Source organism: Charadrius vociferus, unplaced genomic scaffold, assembly GCF_000708025.1.
Source record: "Charadrius vociferus isolate BGI_N301 unplaced genomic scaffold, ASM70802v2 scaffold125, whole genome shotgun sequence".
NCBI lineage: Eukaryota > Metazoa > Chordata > Aves > Charadriiformes > Charadriidae > Charadrius > Charadrius vociferus.
Genome location: NW_009649036.1, coordinates 2,521,528 through 2,540,895, shown reverse-complemented (window position 1 = coordinate 2,540,895; position 19,368 = coordinate 2,521,528). Strand labels below are relative to the sequence as shown.

At 36.7% G+C, this 19,368-nt stretch overlaps 1 protein-coding gene across 1 annotated transcript; it reads left to right on the top strand.

Moving 5' to 3' along the window:
• Positions 1-1,006: 1,006 nt before the first annotated feature.
• On the top strand, positions 1,007-13,062 carry RAP1B (RAP1B, member of RAS oncogene family). Its single transcript, XM_009887801.1, has 7 exons — positions 1,007-1,093; positions 2,503-2,571; positions 5,378-5,434; positions 6,841-6,981; positions 8,332-8,475; positions 10,267-10,382; positions 11,838-13,062. The coding sequence occupies exons 1-6, from the start codon at positions 1,037-1,039 to the stop codon at positions 10,351-10,353; spliced, it is 555 nt and encodes a 184-aa protein (XP_009886103.1). The 5' UTR covers positions 1,007-1,036; the 3' UTR covers positions 10,354-10,382; positions 11,838-13,062.
• The last annotated feature ends 6,306 nt before the right edge of the window (positions 13,063-19,368 follow it).

Genomic DNA, 19,368 nt, shown 5'->3' with positions numbered 1-19,368 from the left:
GCTGTGAAATTTGACACATTTTTAGAATTACTGTATCAGTACCATAGGTAACTAACACTAGGAGCTGTTTACCCCATAAACCTCTCCAATACTGTGAATGTAGTGGCTGTAAAACTGCAAGCTCTTTAGGTATCTACGTGGCTCTTGGGAATATTTGGTTTGGTCTGTTGTTGCAAAACATATAGTGCATGCAACTTCTTGTGAGTGAATGAGAGATCCTGAGAAACCTGTGAAATACCTTAATGTTTGCTGTGACTATAGCTGAGGGGTGATATGGACTTGTTGGCATCACTAGAAGAGATTTTGTAAGTTTCTCGAAAATGTTATGAGATTAACATCCCTCACTAGATGGTATGCTGTAATCAAAGTAATTGGCCTATCAATTGGAGTAAATTAATTTCTATGCCTGATTCCTCCTTGCCATAAATAAAAATTAATCCATCCAGACACCTCTGTGAAAGTGATGTGCGGATGTGGGTGTGAGCAGTTCTTCCAGATACTTGTGCACTTTCGTTGAAATATCTGTGATATTTTGGCAAGATCATGATACTGGAGTCTTTATTACAGAGAGTCTTAACCTGTTATTGCCTTTTCCGTAAAATACTGTTTCATGGGATAAAAAAAAAAAAAATCTCCATTTTAAAAACTTTCCAAGTCTGAACTATCTTAACTATGAAATTAGGTTAGATAACACATGAATAATGGCAGTTCTTTAAGTGGTAACAAGAAAACGTTGGAGTTACTTTATTTGTGCTAGATGAAAAAGTAGCATCGTTCAGCAGTTAGTGCCTTGAATCAATGTCCATAGTTTCTATATTGTGTGATAATTAAAGTGACATCCTGCTTAGGTTATGCGTGGTTATAATGGTGTATTTCCTGCATTTATCAGTTGATATCAATGTTTAACTGTTCATGTCTTGTTATATATGCAGTCTTACAGTGGCTGTAGTAATGCTAAAATAGTTGTCCTGTTGATCAAAGGGGTGAATAATTTATTGTGTGTTTTAGGTACTAAGGGTGATTTATCTCTTGCATCATGCGTGAATACAAGCTAGTGGTTCTTGGTTCTGGAGGTGTTGGAAAGTCTGCTCTGGTAAGTACTCCGAGGCAGTCCAAGTATGTTTTCTTAGGCTTCTCATGTCTTCTTTTTTTCTCTAATACACTCTCTACTAACCCATATTTCTTTTCTGTAAGTGTGCACAAATAAACATAAATGTAAGTAATGACTGCTGAGGGTTCCTGCCTGGGATAGGCACGTCCCTTACTGGGTGTATCCACATCCATTGCTGTGCTCTCACATGCTAATATTTTTGTACAGGGGTGGTTGATGGTGCTTGATAAGATCTTTGCCTGTCTTGCTGTGGCTATGCACTTCACTGTGTGTTATGAAGGTATCTGGCTTCACAGGGTAACCCAGCCATAGGTCTGTATGAAATCAAGCTGCTTCATGAAGCTCACACAATGAATGAGTTTGCCTGTGTCTGGCCTTGGTAAATCCTCTCTCCAGAAAGGTCTTCAGGGTGCTGTTTGCTTAATGTTTGATGGCAATCTCTAAAGCACTAGCATTTTTTTATGCAAATACAAATATATATTTGCACATTTGTAGGAATTTTAACATGTTTTCTACATCTTTCCCTGCAAGTAGATGTATAGCTGCAGCAGTTGATTGTAAACCAAAGGGCTCATGCATTTTAGTTAAACGATTGCAGAAAAGTTTAGTCTGACCTAGACTAGCACTGAAAAAGTTCACAGAATATGTTCTTGGACCACCTAAGAACTTTACATCTTTCAATTTAATTGAGCACCTTATCATAAAGTAAGGTCTAGAGGTCCACTCTGTCAGGTAAGAACTAATCTCTTGCAAAGCAGTTCCTAAAGGAAAACTTAAATGACAAATCATGTTAGATTGTAAAAGAACTTTTTCCTTCACCTCTGAATTCTTTATCTTGCTGCAGCATTTCTGGATTTGAACCTGTCTGCTCTGACTTGGCCATTGAGTCTTAAAGTTCCATTTGACTTGTGCTAAAAACGTCCTACGTGCTAGGTACACAGGAATATCCTACTGAGTCTAGTTAAGACTAGTAAATGCTGGCAGTTGTTTTTTGACTAATTCCTGTGCTAGCAGATAAGTAGCAGAAAATGCAGTAGTTCTAAATGCAAATGTAAGAGCCATGCAGCTGTATAGCATCCTATTCAACTAAAAACTAATAATGATTCCAAGAGTTAGACAAGCCTTAAATCAATGCATGCCTTAATTCTTACACTCCAAGTGAGAGTGGATAAAGGAAGGGGTAGCATTGCTTCATCTAACAGTATGTAGTAAAGTAGGCATGTACATCTAACTTCCTGTTTTTTTCTTATCATTTATAGTTATGTCAATCACTTAATTTGCCTTCAAAAATGTAATGGATAACTGATATATACCTAGAACAGTAATTTGTGTACAGTGTTTACAAGATGTCACAATACAAGAAGAATCTTACAAGAACTTTTGTGTTGCAGACTGTACAGTTTGTTCAAGGAATATTTGTTGAAAAATACGATCCTACGATAGAAGACTCCTACAGAAAGGTATGCAAAATACCTCTCTATTGTTACAGAAACTTAAATATTTGACAGTATGTACTGCAGTTTTGAGTCATTGCTTGAAAAAGGGTATACCTGGTAATACCACATAATACCAGGTAACTTAACAAGTTTGAAATGTAAAGGTGCTCTTAAAGTCTGCCTAAAAGGAATAATTCAATACTACCTTTTCGGTGCTTTTAAGCATAATACCTTACTAGCTAGGCAGTAAAAAATGGTAATTTTATTGTCAAAATTGGGAACATTGATTTTACAAATAAAAAAAGTAAAATACACTGCCACTTTTTAAGTAACATTTTTTTAGTAGTTTCTCTGTGTGTTGTTAGTATCTTCAGGTAGATTTGGACTTGTATGTTGGAGGTCTAAACTTATTTGCTACTTAAGAAAATCTGCTAAAAACAACTTCGTGCTCACCTTCAGAACACTGGCAGCATCATACTGTATTCGTAACAATTTAACCGATAGCTTGATATGCTTCCATTAGATGGGCTGTTGTTTTATTAATAAGTTAACACAAACCTATCATAAATGAACAAACACTTACAGCGGCCTGTTAGTGTCTCTCTTCCCATCTTCAGCATGAGACGCCGAAAGGTCTGACTCTGCCTGCATCATCTTGAATCTCCATATTGCTCACTCTTCAGTTTCAGCCGAGACCATGATTAATATTCCAGGCTAAGATAGCTTACATCTGGACTGCTACCAAAAGAGTTAACCATTTGGTGAAGCAGATTAGTTTTCAGCTGTGTCAGTTCCTTAATCTATCTTTCTTTTTTTAGCTGAATTACTTTTCAGATGCACTGGTACTCTCTGACGTAGCTCACCATGTCGCCACAAAAATGCAAGTGTCTATACAAGGGAGGCAAGATGCACAAACCCTAGCTGGGAATGGGCAAAAACTGCAGGACCTCCTCTTTCAGCACTGGACTACATTTATATTGGAATAAAGAGGCTGCATTAACAGCCACTGCAGCCTATAGTCACTGGAATCTCTTCTGAACAGAAGAAGAATTAGTGAGAGAAAAATTGTAATTTCACACTCATTTTCTTTGACCTCATAGAAATCTGTATGCTGGAAAAATCCTAGTCTGTCTTAAACGTGTGGGCTTCCAGCCAAAGCTAGAACTCAAACTGCAACAAAACATTCTATTATAACCACTTACTTTTTCTGCATTAGAGGAGCAGGAATTTTGGACCCTATCCTGATGTTTGGTGTAGGCCTTTGCTGGGTCAGGCCCAATAAATGACTCCAGAAATATTCACAAGCTGTACTAAAGTGAAATATTTCCTTTTTTATATATTTACATTCTTCAGGTTATACTAGATTCATGATGTTTGCTGGGTGAATTCTTTTCCAAAGACTGTTTCCATGGAGCCTGAAAAAGTAAAGCCATCTTAAAAAATCTTGCCTTTTGCTAATTATTTTTTCCTTTTTTTTTTTTTTTTAAGCAAAGGTCTTAAAATGTTTCTTTCAGGTTTTGGTCCTGAAATGACAAGGAATATTTGCTTTTCAAATCAATCAGATTGTTGAAGTCTTGCTTAAGTATGGGCAACGCTTTATGCAGTCATTTTCTTCCCCTCACTGCTAGTTACAATTCTAACTTGCTTCATGACATGAGTGACTATAAAATGTATTGGTTTGGCAGTTGCAATTCTATACTTATAATGTTAAATCTAATTTTAAAATATTTGAAGTTAAGAGGATGTGGCTTGACTTTTTTTTTGTCTGGAACTAAATAATTGAGCATGAAGTCTTGAAACTTGATGCCTTGGTTTACGCCCCAAATACTACTTCATAAAGAGAACAGATGCTGTTTAATTATCTGAATAACTTTGTCAGCAATACATGCTAAAATAGTGGTTATTGAATGAATCTACATCCCTAGGGGACATGGGGGAGGTGTGACAGGAGTGGAAACACTCCTCTTCCTCACCCTCCAAGCTCCAATCTAGTTACAAAAGAAAATCTCAAAGTTAAACTAGTGATAGTCATATGTTGGGAACAGGGGACACAAAGTTCTTTCTGAGTGCTGATCTGCCAACTAGGAATTTTACATGCAAATGGAGACAAGGGAAGTGTACCAAGAGCTTGAAAGGAGGAGGAAAAAAAAATAAATGTGGGTAGCTTGCTTCAGACAGCTTGAGGGCGCTTCCATGTTCTTGATGCCCTCAAGGCTTTTTTTTTTTTGTTAGGTAGAAACTAGATAGAGAAACTCTGAAATGATACAGAAACTGATCTGGCTTCTTAAACCTTCTGCTTTTGCAATTTTTTCTAAGCTGGATCAGTTTCCTAATTAGTGTCACTAGGGACTTGTTTTGGGGACACCACTCTTACCTGTTTGCTTAGTTTATTGTTTGCTATGTACTACTTATTGTCTTGTTGATCTAAATTACTATTAAATGAGCATTAGTATGCCAATCTTTCTAGCTTTCTAGCTTTCACCTGTACCTTTCAATCTGTAAATGATCCCTGAAACTAGTAGAAGTTAGTTGTCCTAGCTGCTGATAACCATCATTACAAATTTAGCAGCCTCCTTTTTAATAATCAAAAAATCCTTAATCACTTTGCAAAGTGGTACTTGGCTGCTGACGCTGCTATTGAAAATGTCACTAGGGTTCTTTGAAAGGCTTCTTCCTGCTGTTTTCAAAGTGTATATCCATATAAACTTCTTAAGCCATTATGTTGCTTTATGCATTATTAATTCGCTTATAAGATCACACAATTCCTGGTGTCTTCAGAGGGGGGAGCTGCAAAGGGAAAAACTCTAACCACATCTTTCTCTTTTGACAGCAAGTTGAAGTAGATGCACAACAGTGTATGCTTGAAATCTTAGATACTGCAGGAACGGTATGTAAAACCAACTTCCCTAAATACTGATGTACAGTGTTAGTACCATCAAAAGCTGTAGGGATGTAAATGATGACACATTTCCTTCCTCATTCTCTTAAAGAGTAACTGTGGTCAGTCCATTGGATTAAAGGATGTTCTTTAACATATTAGTATTTAAACAAAACTTGAGTATTGCAGAAGATGAATTGCAAGTTTCCTGTGAGCTCGTGTTCTGTAACAGGGGAGACATGAGATTGAGAATATTAAGAGGTTGTGCTGCTCTTTTAAGTTGATACTGCCCAGAGGAAAATTTAGGCCCGATGGTTACTCAGGTTTGATTCTCTGTAGAGCATACACGCTTTCTTCTCCTCTCCTTTTTCTTTTGTGTGAGATGTACTCTGACATTGGGATAAAAATAGTATTGCTTTAGTCAGCTTATGTGAACTCAAAGCACAGGGTTTATGCTGACCCTTTGCATACTGGTCAGGTTTTTCTCTGACTTGTTCCAAAATCTACTGAAAGCAGTCATTTCCTTCACTGATTCCAGGAAGCATAAGCTCAAGACCCTTGGAGTGTAGCATGTGTTCTCTGAACTATAATAGTAAGCTGGTCCAATAATAATTTATTTAAATTCCATATTAGAGTGAGGCCATGTAAAACTACAGGAAGATCGAGTGGCTGTTTTGTCCAAATACATTGTGCTTTTCATCTGACATACAGCAAGGGACTCGGTGAGTGATTGACTGGTCACAAGATAGCAGAGTCACCAATGCGAGAAAGGCAGATGCTGTTCCATAGTCATACTGGTGAGAGTTTTCAAATGGGGAGAAGTCCTAATGCTGCTGTGCAGTGCACCAGTGAGTCTGCCATATCGTAGTTGTCACTGTGATCTAGGAAATGTGACGAGTCTGAGTGTCTCCATTCTCTAGTCAATCTCCTTGAAAATTAAAGTAGAATTTAACATAGTAAAGTGCCTAGACTATATGAAATGGAGGCTGAAAAGGGATGCATTTACTTTACCACGTGTTTTGAAGAATGGTCAGGAGAGGGGAAAAAGTTGGTATGTAAGGGAAGGGTTTGAGAGTTATGTAAGTTCTGTAATCTACAGATTACACTGTACATTCTACTGTATCTCCTCTCTTTAGAAATTACTTTAGTTTCTGTGATTTCCCACCTCCTCCAGGATATCACTCTTGGCAATATCTAGATATTGTTCAGCTGCCCCAGACAATGTTCTAAACCAGATTTATTTAGTAGTTCAGTTTATAGTCAACCAGTAAAATAACGGCTGGTTTAAAAAGGGGGGGGGGCATAAATGCATCATACTTGTGATCCTTTTGTGACCTGAAGTATATGGCAGTTTGTGTAATGAAAGTGCAAACTGAATGCAACATATGTTTTGTGGGTTTTTTTTTTACTTACAGGAACAGTTTACAGCAATGAGAGACCTATACATGAAAAATGGACAAGGTTTTGCATTAGTATATTCCATCACAGCACAGTCCACGTTTAATGATTTACAGGATCTAAGAGAACAGATTCTTCGAGTCAAAGACACTGATGATGTAAGCATCTCTAAAAATCCATAATACTTAAATTTACAGATTTCATTACAGATGTTGTAATGTATACACTGATTGGATAGCTTCTAAGCTTTAAATTAAGAGACGAATCAACCAGTAGATGCATAGTACAGAAATGTGACTCTTAAGGCAAACTAGAGAAATTGTAAATTGTCATGTGGTATATAAAGAAAATTCTTTTTAATCTCTTCCTTTAAAATACTCTTCTTTGAAACTGTATATAACTTTATTCACTAGTACTGCGGAAAACATTTCTAAAGCAACTCTATTCTTACCTCAATTACTATCAATGAAGGTTAAAAAAAAAACAACAAAACTACAGTTCAGTTCTTTCCAATATGCCTACTGTTTATGGTATTTTAAAAGCACAAAATTGTAAGTTCTTATGGAAGACAATACTGTAAGCTTTAAACTTGCATGTTATGTAGCTTTTATATTTTGTGTGTGTGCTTGCAAGTAAGTTTGGTCATACCATTTCCACACAATTTCAATACCCATCTCTTAACATTACTAAAGCTATAAACTGTAAAATTTATTAAAAAAAAATACTGTGGTTGTAGGAAGTGAATACTTAGTAGTCCCTTAATAAAAGGAAGAAAGGTTTTTCAAATGTGAAACAGCAGTAAAAGTGTGTTTTTTAACAGAAACGGGATTAAATGATCAAAATATTGTAAACCTTTTTTCAACACTTGAATTTGGTAGAAACTTAACTATGTCCTTAAATTAATAAAAGGAAGGGAAAAAACCCCACTTTGTATGATTGCCTTTTCTTGCCACGAGGTCAATTCAGTGTTTTCTGTAGTTAGTAAGTTTGATAAACTAGCATGTTTCTTTCCTCTGTGTGCATCAGCTTACTAATGAGGACTGTGTGAACAAACTGCTCTTGAAAGGAGTGCAGATACACTAGGAGCAGAGGAATGACGAAAGGAGCTTTAGCATTCTTCATCATGTTACCCAGTACAGGCCACTTTTCCAGGATTTCTGAACATGTAAAAATCTTGCAGCAGATTCTTCAGTAGACTTCTTGATACCTTAAATATCTAAGAATGAAATCTCATTAGGTCTTCTAGAAGATGTGAGATTTTCTCAATTAGCAGTGTACAGAATCCTCGAACCATTCCACCCTGCCAAACATCAGGCAAAAAATGCAGTCACTTTGATTTGAAGGTTAAAGTCTCCCACAACTAGAAACTTAAGTTTCTTTTATACCAGAGCTTGATTATTCTGGAGGTCAGGATTCTGTAAGGATTCAGGTAGAGATTTAAGTGTGCGTTTACATTGTGCCTTCCCAAATTTTTAATGAATTCTTTGCTGGTATTAAATTGGTTTTAGGTGCCTATGATTCTGGTTGGCAATAAGTGTGACTTGGAAGATGAAAGAGTTGTGGGAAAGGAACAAGGTCAGAACCTAGCAAGGCAATGGAATAACTGTGCATTCTTAGAGTCTTCTGCAAAATCAAAGATAAATGTTAATGAGGTAAGGCACACTACCTATGGGGGGAGGGGTGGCAGGGAGAGAAGGATGGGACACTGTTCTGGTAACCAAACATTACTGTTTCTCAAGAAAAACTAACAAAATGACTAATAACATTCACTATAATGGACAAAACTGTATCCTACTATTGTGAGAATTTTTGAGGTGTTTGCATTAAGGGATGTACTTAGCTTTGACTTAGGACTTTTTCAAATTGCATCAATTTTAGTATAATTACTTTTAAATTATATTCATATGAATTTGGGATAAATACTTTTTTGTTACATTCCCTAGTTGATATAATCTCTACCCACTGAGAACATACTGCTAGACTACTTTAAAAAAAAAATATTTAAGAGAGTTAAGTCCTTAAAACGAATTGATTTAAGTTATTTGGTATTAAATTATTTGAGATAGTAAGGACAAAAACTCATAAGGGTTTTGTCCAAATTAGCAGCTCATCAGAGAAGAGACCTAAATAAGTACTCTGTAGAGAAAAAGGAAAGCAAAAACCTCTCTACTATCTAGTTAGTTAGCTATTTAGCAGGAGCTAGGTGACTGATCAAATGTACATTTTTGGGACCTGCCATAGTGCATGCCTTCTTAACCAATGTGTGTGCCAGCAGAAAGAAGGGGATACAAAAATTTTTAGAAGAAGCAGCTGTGTTGGTGTTTACATTTCTGGAACAGCTTGAATATTATGATAAACCCTGCAATTCATTGTGTCTTCTAGAAAACATTGTTGGCTGCATCAGTCGAGTTGATAGGGCCGCTGTGCAAGACTTGCATGTAATCAAATAAGTACGGTGGTTTTAAGCACAGCTGATTTTAAAAATGAGTAATGAGTGTTTAATGAGTTGGGAATTTCTGGAAACTTTTCAGTTTTTCTGAAATGCAAATTAATCAGCTGAGCTATATAGAAGTCTTACGTTTAATAAAGTAGAACTTATTTCCATCAAATACTAAAAGCCATTGTTAGAATGTTTGCTGCATTGCAGCCAGTGCTTAGGAAACTGCTAGGATGGCTTTAGTATGAGGACTTCCGTGATTTAGGGGATGCAGAAATAATTGGAACAATGTCAATTATGAACAAAACAGATGCTGTTTAATTGTAGAACGTAGACTTGTCTTAAATTAGCCTTTCAACAAAATCATGTTCTAATTAGAATTCTAGGAGACTCAAAGTGTGAAGGAGTCTTATACATGAGTTACTTTCCTAGAAAATGTTACGCTTCTGTCATGCTGTAGTCCTAGAGAGGCTGCTGAATTAATTCTCTAGACTTTAGTATTTTTAAAGTATCTGGAAAAGCATGATCTCATTCAAATACTGAATATGCAGTGTAATTGAGTTAACATGAAAATTTGTAGTTAAAACTTATTAGAACTTTCTTTAAAAGAATATCCTTAGACTGATTAGAGTTAGAAGAAAGCTGTGGCCTGTTTCTTAACCTCATTGCTAAATTGAAAGTAATAGCATATAGTAGTTGATCACTGTGGCATATATCATGCATGTTCAGATAAATCTGACCCAGTGATTACACAGCTGCAATTACAGATGCCTTTCCAGTTTGCTTCATTGAAAGTGGAAAATCCTTAGCAGACTATTATCTCAAACAGGAAAAAAAAAACCAACCAGGTATTAATAAAGTATACAATTCAACTTCCTGGCTTTGTGTTAACTAAATATTTACAGAGGTTCTTGAGTATGCAAGTACATTATGTGTGAAGATTGAAGGCTAAGGTTATGAGAGAAGCCTCTTAATTCCAATAACCAACTGATTTTTATATTCTCAGATCTTTTATGACCTTGTGCGACAAATTAACAGAAAAACTCCAGTGCCTGGAAAAGCACGCAAAAAGTCATCATGTCAGCTACTTTAATACATAGCTGTACTGTAGCTCTGAGCCAGGTAAATGTTTTAAAATTTTCTGTGTATTATGGCTATTAAAAACAAACAAAACAATAACAAAAAAAACCCTAAACAACTGTGGTGGCTGTTGATGCAGAACAGCATTAAAAAATCTTGATTTACGTTATCATAGAAATTTTTATGGTCTTTATTTTGGTATTCCAAAGTCAGAACCACAAATATGTGCAAGATACACTTCACACTAGTGTCATTTTTTTTTTTCAAGCTTTAAGGGGTTGGTGGAGCTCAAATTAAGGGTGTTCATTCTGATACTCCAAAACTTTAACTTTAACAGGGTTTTCTTTTTTAAAGGCTGATAGAATATACCGCAAGAGCTCAATTATCAGGAATGCACACTGTAAAATATTGCAGTTTACATGCTAAAATGTCACTTTCTGCTTTGAACTCCTGCATATATTTGCATGATGTCATAGGAATTTAGCTTGCTTTCTTTGGACTATATGTATATTTTGAAGGCTGTGTTGTATTTAGTACATTTGGAAGAGAATGGTGAAGGGATCATTGTAACACTCCAAATATTTGACCTGGAGCTATTGGTTACTAGATCAATTTCTGACTTGTTGGCAGTTGGCTAATGTTCTACATGACTAAATCCACGCTTTAAGAATGCTGCTGAAGGCTCAAGCAAGCTCCAGCTTGCTGTTTAGCAAGCCTTTTTAGAAGTTAGTCAGCAGGCATGATTTTTTTTCTGCAACTTGTTCTGGGGGAGGTTGTTTCCCCCTTTCCACTTCTAAGCGTTAGTATGGGCAGAGGTCTGTCTTGATTGACCTGACATTATGCAGGTTGTCCGTTCATCTTGATTCCGTTCAATTTTACTGGACTTAGAGTGGTTCAGTTGCTTCATCGCTATGATCCATTATTATATCGTATTATATCTGATAGACCTATTTGAGATACTGGAGGATTCTGGCAGGACACTTCACTGTCATAAATCGCAGGCTTTTATTAATATTCAGATAGTGCCATGTTTAACTCTTTTTGATACCGATATTAAAACTTACCTAATTTGAACAACTTGAATCAGTTCAAAGTAAAACTGAGAGGGTTCCAAAAGCATTAGCTGAAGATGGTAGAAATGGGTGCTGCATTTCCTTAACAGGGCTTTTGATTCAGGAGCTTTGATCCTCCAAATGTGTTTTTGCTTTTAAAGCCATTGGAACGGTCATACTGTAAGCAAAACTGGTCCCACCCATCAAATACTACTACCACAGTTCAGCTTGGATTACCATGTGTATCCCAATTCAGTTTTACTAATTGAGATAGTCTGTTATTTGTATCTGTACAGTAAAATTATATTAGTAGAGGAGAAGTGATAAGGTTATTTTCTCAGTTTGTTTGCTAAGAACTTGGCTAGTTCCTGCTTTAGTTCTTTTTAACTAAAGAGGCATGACAAACAGTTGTTACTAGTACTAACCTCCTGTTTTGTTTTTACAGGTCTGAAGAACTGTTGCCCAATTCAACAGTGCCAGCATTCCAACTTTATTAAACCTACCAACATCTTAAATGGACTTTCCTGTGGTGGTACCCTTTAAGAAATGGATGAAAGCTACTACATCAGTTTGCACATTCTAATCACTTTCCAGTGTCACGAGAGATTTTTACTTATAAATATTCTAAGTGTATGCAACTGGTAAAACCAGAGCCTACATCCAGTATTACTGATAAGAGACATTGTTCATCCACCAATGTTGTACATGTATGAAAACTCTGTACTGTATACTTCAACAATCCCCACTTTCTATTGGAGAGTACAATAATGTAAATCCTAAAAGCACCACTATTTTAGCATAATAAAAGAAAGTCCAAAGAGCTCCTATATAGACTACTCCAGATAACTTTGCTTCATCGGTATTTGTAGCTTATTGTAACTTTTTTAAAGAAATACAGGATCATCATCATCGTATTGTACAAAAGCGCTTTGATTAACACAACAGCTATCTAGTTTTTTAATTTTAGGAAAAACCTGTGGAGACAGTGATCTAGTCTTTAAGAGTCCTTTCAGTATAACGTCTGACTAAAGACATGGCCTTTAATATCTGTTGGGAAGGAAATGTCCAGACTTTTCAACCTTTTATTGTATGTTTCCTTTTCCTTGTTTACATAGGGAACAATGTTTATAGTTGTGTGTACAGTGGGGGTCTACAACAAGAAGTGTATATTTTAAAACGATTTTTTAATGATTTAACAATTTTTTGTAAATCATTTTTGGGCTTCTGCAGCTGTAGATTCTCACTGTGAATTCCCTTGCTTGCTCATGCATAAGTGTATTTGCAATACCAAATATACCGGTTTAGTACTTTTGCCTGTTAGTGATTGTTTTACATGTGTAACGTTTTGGTTGAGATGTTAAATGGTGGAAGAGTACTGTGGATGTGAATGTGGGAAGTAATTTTAATCATGTGTAATTGGTCACAGGGCCTAAGTTGCAGTAATTAACTTTTGCTGATTTATTTAACAATGCCTTGTTGCTTTGTATGCATTAACGTTTGGGTGTAAAGATTGTGTGTATATCCAACAGGGAGCCACAGTATTTAAATTGACCAACCTAATGTTACAACTGCTTTGAGGTGGCCAAATGTAAACTAAAAGCCTTAATTAAAGTGGTGCAATTTTGTATGACTTAGCATCAGTAGTTCAATAAATTTGGATTGCCATGCAAGGGCTTGCATTACGGTTATATACTACTTGAATGTTTTGTGTTTTAGTAGTGCTAGTTAATATTGATTTTTTTTTTTATTTTTTTTATCTCTTGCACAGTGCAGATTGACACATCTTAGAACGAAAAGGAACCATTATGTCTGTCTTCTGACAAATACATGCAGTGGATATTTCTTCTAATAGCATCCAGTGTGCTAGGGTGGATGAATTTCTGACTGAATGAAACTCCACTTACAGTTTTGGACTTGGAATATTCCAAGTTCTAATGTAAGGGAGAGTCTAACAGACATATCTGTCTTCAAAGGTTAGACTGTCAGTGGATGTTTTGGGAACTTGAAAATATGTTGCCTGCTATTTTGCTTCTTTCCAGGAAGAATTCGTTGTTAAAATTGACTTAGTGTAGGAAAAAAAAAAAAAAAAACCAAACAAAAAAAACCAAACCAAATCTCTTGGGAGAAAATATTATTTTTCTGCATGACTAAACCATATTTGCTTGGTTTCAAGGAAATCTGCAGAAGAGCATTCTTGCAGTATTGAGTATAGAGTTTTGCAGACTTTAAATATCGGTTAACGCTGTTGGACTGTGAAGTGGAATGCATGGACTGTGGATGATTTCCTGATCTTGGCTGTGCTGCTGAAAATGAATGTCACACCCAAATACTTGGTACCTCCTGTTTCTCTGGCGCAGAATTATCGGAGCTTGTTCTAATCCATTCCTGCAAATTCAATTAGATTAGGTTAGCTAATACCGGTAAGCTTCGAGATAGTTTACGTTGCCCAAAGTGAATTAAGGAGCCCAGCTGATCCTTCCTGCTGGTAATTTCATCAGTCATCGCCATTGTTTAATGGAGGTAATTCGCTCTTTCACTGTGCAGAGTCAGAGTTAAGACTGAAATTCCTTTTCGTTTATCATTGGAAACCAGAACATGTGGTTGATGATCCCCATAAATATCTCTCAGTACTCTCTGCGTCCTGATTGGTCCCCAGAGTAGCGGAGACTGGAGCACTGGATGCTCTAGTTCCTTTTTCGCTAGGTACCTTCCTCCTTGATGAGCTAATCAGTATTTTTCCTCCCTTCGCTTTCAGCCTCTGCTTATTCAGGTCTTATAACACTTTTATGTCCCAACTGTCCTTTTATCTGTGTTCTTTTTAATGTGTTTCTTTTCCAAGCAGCTGTACAGATGGTGTTGGGTGGGAGGAAGAGAAAATTCTTTGATAACATCAGAGAGGGGGCCCTGGTCTGGTCTCAGTGTCCAGTCAAAGAGTACCGATTACAGGGGACATCAGTCTTTGTCCTGAAAGCTCTGTACTGAAGCATTCTTGTTTGCTCTGTGAAATAGTAAATATACAGTTCCTCAGCACTGGAGGTGGTTTGATCAAAGTAAATTTTTAGAAACTCCAGGCTTTACCATCTAAAGATGTGCTAAAAAGTGAAAGACACTTTTTGCCCCCTATAGTTAGAACTTGGGCTGGATTTGTAAAATCATCATATAACCCAGGTAATACTTAAAAACTAGTATTTTTCTCCTTGAAAGCTTAGGCAGACTTCAAGGGAGCAGTGTCCTGGTTGTTAAAGGGAAGATGCATGACAAACTGATGCCGAGGAAGTGATGGATATGAAGCATAAGGAAAAATGCGTGAAAGAATTTTCTTCATTTCTCAGTAATTGCGGCATATGAAGCTGCTCCTGCTGAGGAAGTGAACATCCAGTTCCCCACAGGAATTGGAACTATGTAAGCAGTTACCAATTCTAGAAAAGAATTCTGTCTGCTGAAATTTTTGAACAAACTTCTACATATCTTCAGGATAACTGCTGTGTGTACCAGCACTTAAGTTCATGCTTGAACTACTTGTACAGAAACAGAACATTTCTCATAAAGCTTTGAATGAAAACATGCATAATTCATAGCTTGAGAACTAATGCAGTAATTTTCCAAATTCAGTGTTAATACACATGTATTACTGCATGTAAAGTTAGCTTATGCTTACAGTGCACACAAAGGTTGTGGCTGCTTTATTTCCACCCTAATCTGAAATTGCTATACATCAGTAATTAATGTCTTGAGCTTTCTATGGAAACAGTAATGTTCATGTCCTGAAATATAGAAATATTATTTCATGGAATTGCACTCTTCCTATTAGGACTCTTTCTTGTTAGTATAAATTTATTTCTTATACCTTGTTACTAATGTCCTTCATCCTCAAATTATTCTGTCAAATGAATGTCTACTTGTCGAATTTACAAGAATATTTTGAGACTTTGTAAGATGTTTTCAGCTGTCCAAACAAATGCACTGTAAGCTCAAACTACTTCTGCTCTTCTGCATAAGAGAATGTAACTTGTGGAAAAGTATTGTAGGGTTAGATATTATTTCGTAATGTGTACTGATGTTGCAGTGCTAGAAATGGGAGGTGGGAGGAGAATCCTGCTGGAATTTGGATTAAACTGTGTTTTTCTCCTTTTGTGGTGTAACTAGAGTTGCTGTTTCCTGATGGATAAACACTAAAGATGAGGATTTTCTTTTTAAACACCCTATGGATGAATCAAACTTTAAGTTTTTGGTTGTTTTTTTTTTTTTTCAAAAACTTTCTAACCTTTGCCAGTTTGGGGAATAACTTAGAGGGAGAAATTTTGCCACAATACTGTACTAGTTCTAGATAGACTTCCGTTTAGACATCTCAACTATAGAAAGTTATTTCTAGATGTGAATTGTCAAAAATAAATAGTCTATATACAGCTGTCTGCAACTCTTGCTTTTTGAATTGTAATATGAAGATGTAGCCAAGCACAGCATAGGCAGAAAGCTTTTTGTCCAATGTTAAACTGCTGTTCCTACAGCATTACGCTATACTTCAATTTATAGCTTTTATTTTGCCTGTATATGGGGAGTAGAATAAAAGCAAAGAAAAAGTTGCTCAAATATGTAACAAAATGCAGCTGCACGTGGTTCTCTAAGGTACCATTAGAGAAGCAGAGCTCTTAATCAAATTAGGTTCTTATTTCTGAGTCTCAAGCACCTTATACTTTTCTTTGAAAGACTTATGAACAGCTTGAAGATTCTTAAAACCACATTTAATTTCTTTGTTCTAGAAAGTAAAACTCTGGAATGATACTTATATTTGTTGGAAACTTTACATTTGTAGTCTGGAACTATAAGCAAAGTTGGTTTGTAGTCTTGATTTTGTTCCCAGTGTTGCAATATCTGAGCTTCAAACAACAGATAAATGTGGATTTTGCTTCTTTTTTTTTGCTTTTTGTTTTTCTTTTCTAAAACCATTTATTTTCAGAATTTTGAATCATCAAGCAGAGGGTGGCTTCCTGTTTTCAATGAGATGTTCTTTAGGGAGATATTTGTGAATGGAGAAAGGAATGTCTTCGTAATTCCACTGTACTCACTTCAGCCTCAAGAAATACTAGTTCTGCCGAACAACAAGCTCTACAGCTTCATTGTTTCAAGAAAGTTCACTGACACCAGGATTATGTTTTTACTTTGAGGTTGTGGCTGGGTGAACTACTTCATTTGAAAGACATTGGAATTTGTAATTAATTCATGTAATTTCTTTTGGATACCATAAACTTGTGGGGAGGGGGTATGTCTGCAATTTTGGATACAGAGTGAAATTATAGTAGAAAATTATAGTTCCTTCTTTGTTCAGTATATTTTACCTTTTCATATTCTGTGGCATTTTTACCTTCTAAATCTAGCAGGGAGGAGTCAGTAACTTCACTCCTGTACTAAGGACAAAAATCCACATGTGAAATCCCAGCTCTCAAACTGGGTTTACGGCTTGTAATGTGCCCAATGCAACAAAGACCCTTGGCACTACTGTCATGATTTTCAGACACAAATAAAATGACAGTTACAAATTTGTCTCTTTCCTTTTATTAAAAAGGGGGTTTAGCTGAGCTTTTTCAATAGGAGTAGGCATGGGGATCGATTTGTTTAGGGTAAGACCCCACAGGAAACATTAATTTGAGAGTCAAGACAGGTATTTTAACGCTAAGCAAGCACATAAACACTTTAGTTAAATACTTGAGATTGGTTTAAAGATTTCCTTACATTTAAATTGAAACAAAAAATGAAAAATTACATACTTCCAGGAATGTGTTACAACTGAGAAAACATGGGCTAAACGACGAGCTTTCTTCCTTCTCTTACAAAACAGCAAGGTATAGCGTAGGTTCCACAGTTTTCTTTGTACTGAGTGTAGTTGTGCTGCCGTCACACATGGCACAAGAACTTTGTTGGGCTCTTGCTTTTGATAGTTCCAAATTAAGCCTACAATTTTCTATATTCAGATGTCATGTATGCAGCTTAGCAATGCATTAGGGCAATTTATTTATGAGATGTCCGTATTAAAACAGATTTTCTAAAGTGTTGAGTTAGTTTACTTGTGTAATTTTAATCTAGTATATCCTGAAATAACTAACTTCACAGAAAGCTAGTAGGGAGCAGAGGAATCTTAGGCGTTGGCAGTAAACTTGCCACATTTCTGTGTTAGTTGTGCTAGCTGCTGAATTGCCTTTGCTTGTCCTGCCTGTAAGCGTGGAGCGTTACTACTCCTTGTGAGATTCTGGTATGGCTGCAGTTATGATGCAGTGTTGATGCAAATGCGTGAAACTTAAGATGGGTTTATAATTTTGAATTATAAATTTAAATTCAGACTCCTTTACATCATTCTAAAGGAACATTATATGTAAGAACTAACTGAAAAATTTACGTTCCTTTCTGCTTCTTGGAAGTGTAGGACGCTTCCATGAGACTTGAAGTTCTTTTCTTCTCCTTTTTTCCCTCCTCTTTTCCCCTGTTGGATAAATATGAAGTAGGATGCTATTCAAAAAATACTGCCTGAAAACACACCTCAGGGTTTGCCCCCTTACTGGAGCCAACTTTTGAAGCCTCTAAGGTGCTCCCCCCAACCTGTGTTTAAAGAAGTTGTACATACCAAGACAAGTTACCTTTGGGTTTGGTTATTTTTAATTAAAAAAAAAAAAAAGCAGTATGTTGTTGTTTTAATTTCTTTTCAGCTTTATTTCTTTTGCTTTTTTTTTTTTCTTCTCAACTGTCATTGCTTTGAATAAACTTGAGGCAGCACGCAAAGGAAGCATTTTCTGTCATTACTTCTCTCTTTTGTTTATGCTTTTCTGCCCTGAGAAAGGGCTAGCCTGAGAATATGAGCTGTTGGCAAAGGATTGAACCACGTGTTAAGTTGTACAGTACTCTGAATTTCCCGCTGCACGACAGACAGAGACAGTAATGCTATATTGTTTTATGAGGATGTGTTGAGATGTAAATTCTATTAAATATGTAGCGCTGAATTAGGATACAATAGTTCCTTTAACATTCTTTTAGTGTTTTGCTGTAATGGAGGTTGTTGCCTTCACTTGTGCTTTCATGATAGTCTACATGATAGAAGGACAACTTTTGCTTTATAATATCCAAAACTACATTTCCTGAGTTGACTAATCTACTCTCTAAGGGTCTTCTGTGTGCCTGTGTTCTCACATACCCCACCTTCGTCAAGCTTCTCAGCTTTCTTCTTCTTGGGAAGCCTTCTCAGGTTAGGCTCTCCAACAGCTTCAGTCAGCCACCAAGGTTGGGTGCCGTGGCATTTTATCAGCATCTTAAGCAGGCTATGGGACTCCAGAAGATGCCTTGTAATTCTGCCTTTTGCAGCTGTATGCCTCTGCATGAGGAATTTAAATGCCTAATTTGCTTAAAGCACCACCTTGTAGCTGTAACCCCAAATACACCTGAGTACTTGCAAGTGTTTTTCAGAATTTTCCGGTCTGTGCTAAAAATGCAGTTTGGTCAGTTTTCCTTCTACTAGAGCACGAGTAAATGAACTACTGGCGGTAGCACTGTCATTTCTCCTCATAGGGTAGTAACAATATTTTCCTGTAGTTAAAAAGCGTGCAAAATCCATTTGGGGAAGGAAGAGGAGCGGTAGTTTTAAGTTTGTTCAGCGAGATAAGGACAGGCTGATGGTGCACGGCGGCTCCTACTTTACCATAAGTGCCACAGTCCGAGTCACACTGCGAGAAATGGCAAAGGAAGAGAAACGAGCACAAATTTGCGAACTGGTGGAAACGGCCTCATCCTGGCAAAGGGAAGGGTGGGAAGCACGCTGCTAAGAACGCATTTTGAGCACTGGGTTAGTTCTTCTCTGTGGAATGAGATAGCCTGAGCAGCATTTGACAGATTTAAACTTTATAGATATATACATATATTGGCTTTGTCGCTTCACGCGGGATCCCTCAGACCGGCGGCTGATAGAGGACAGCGGCCTTCGGCCGGCGGCAGCT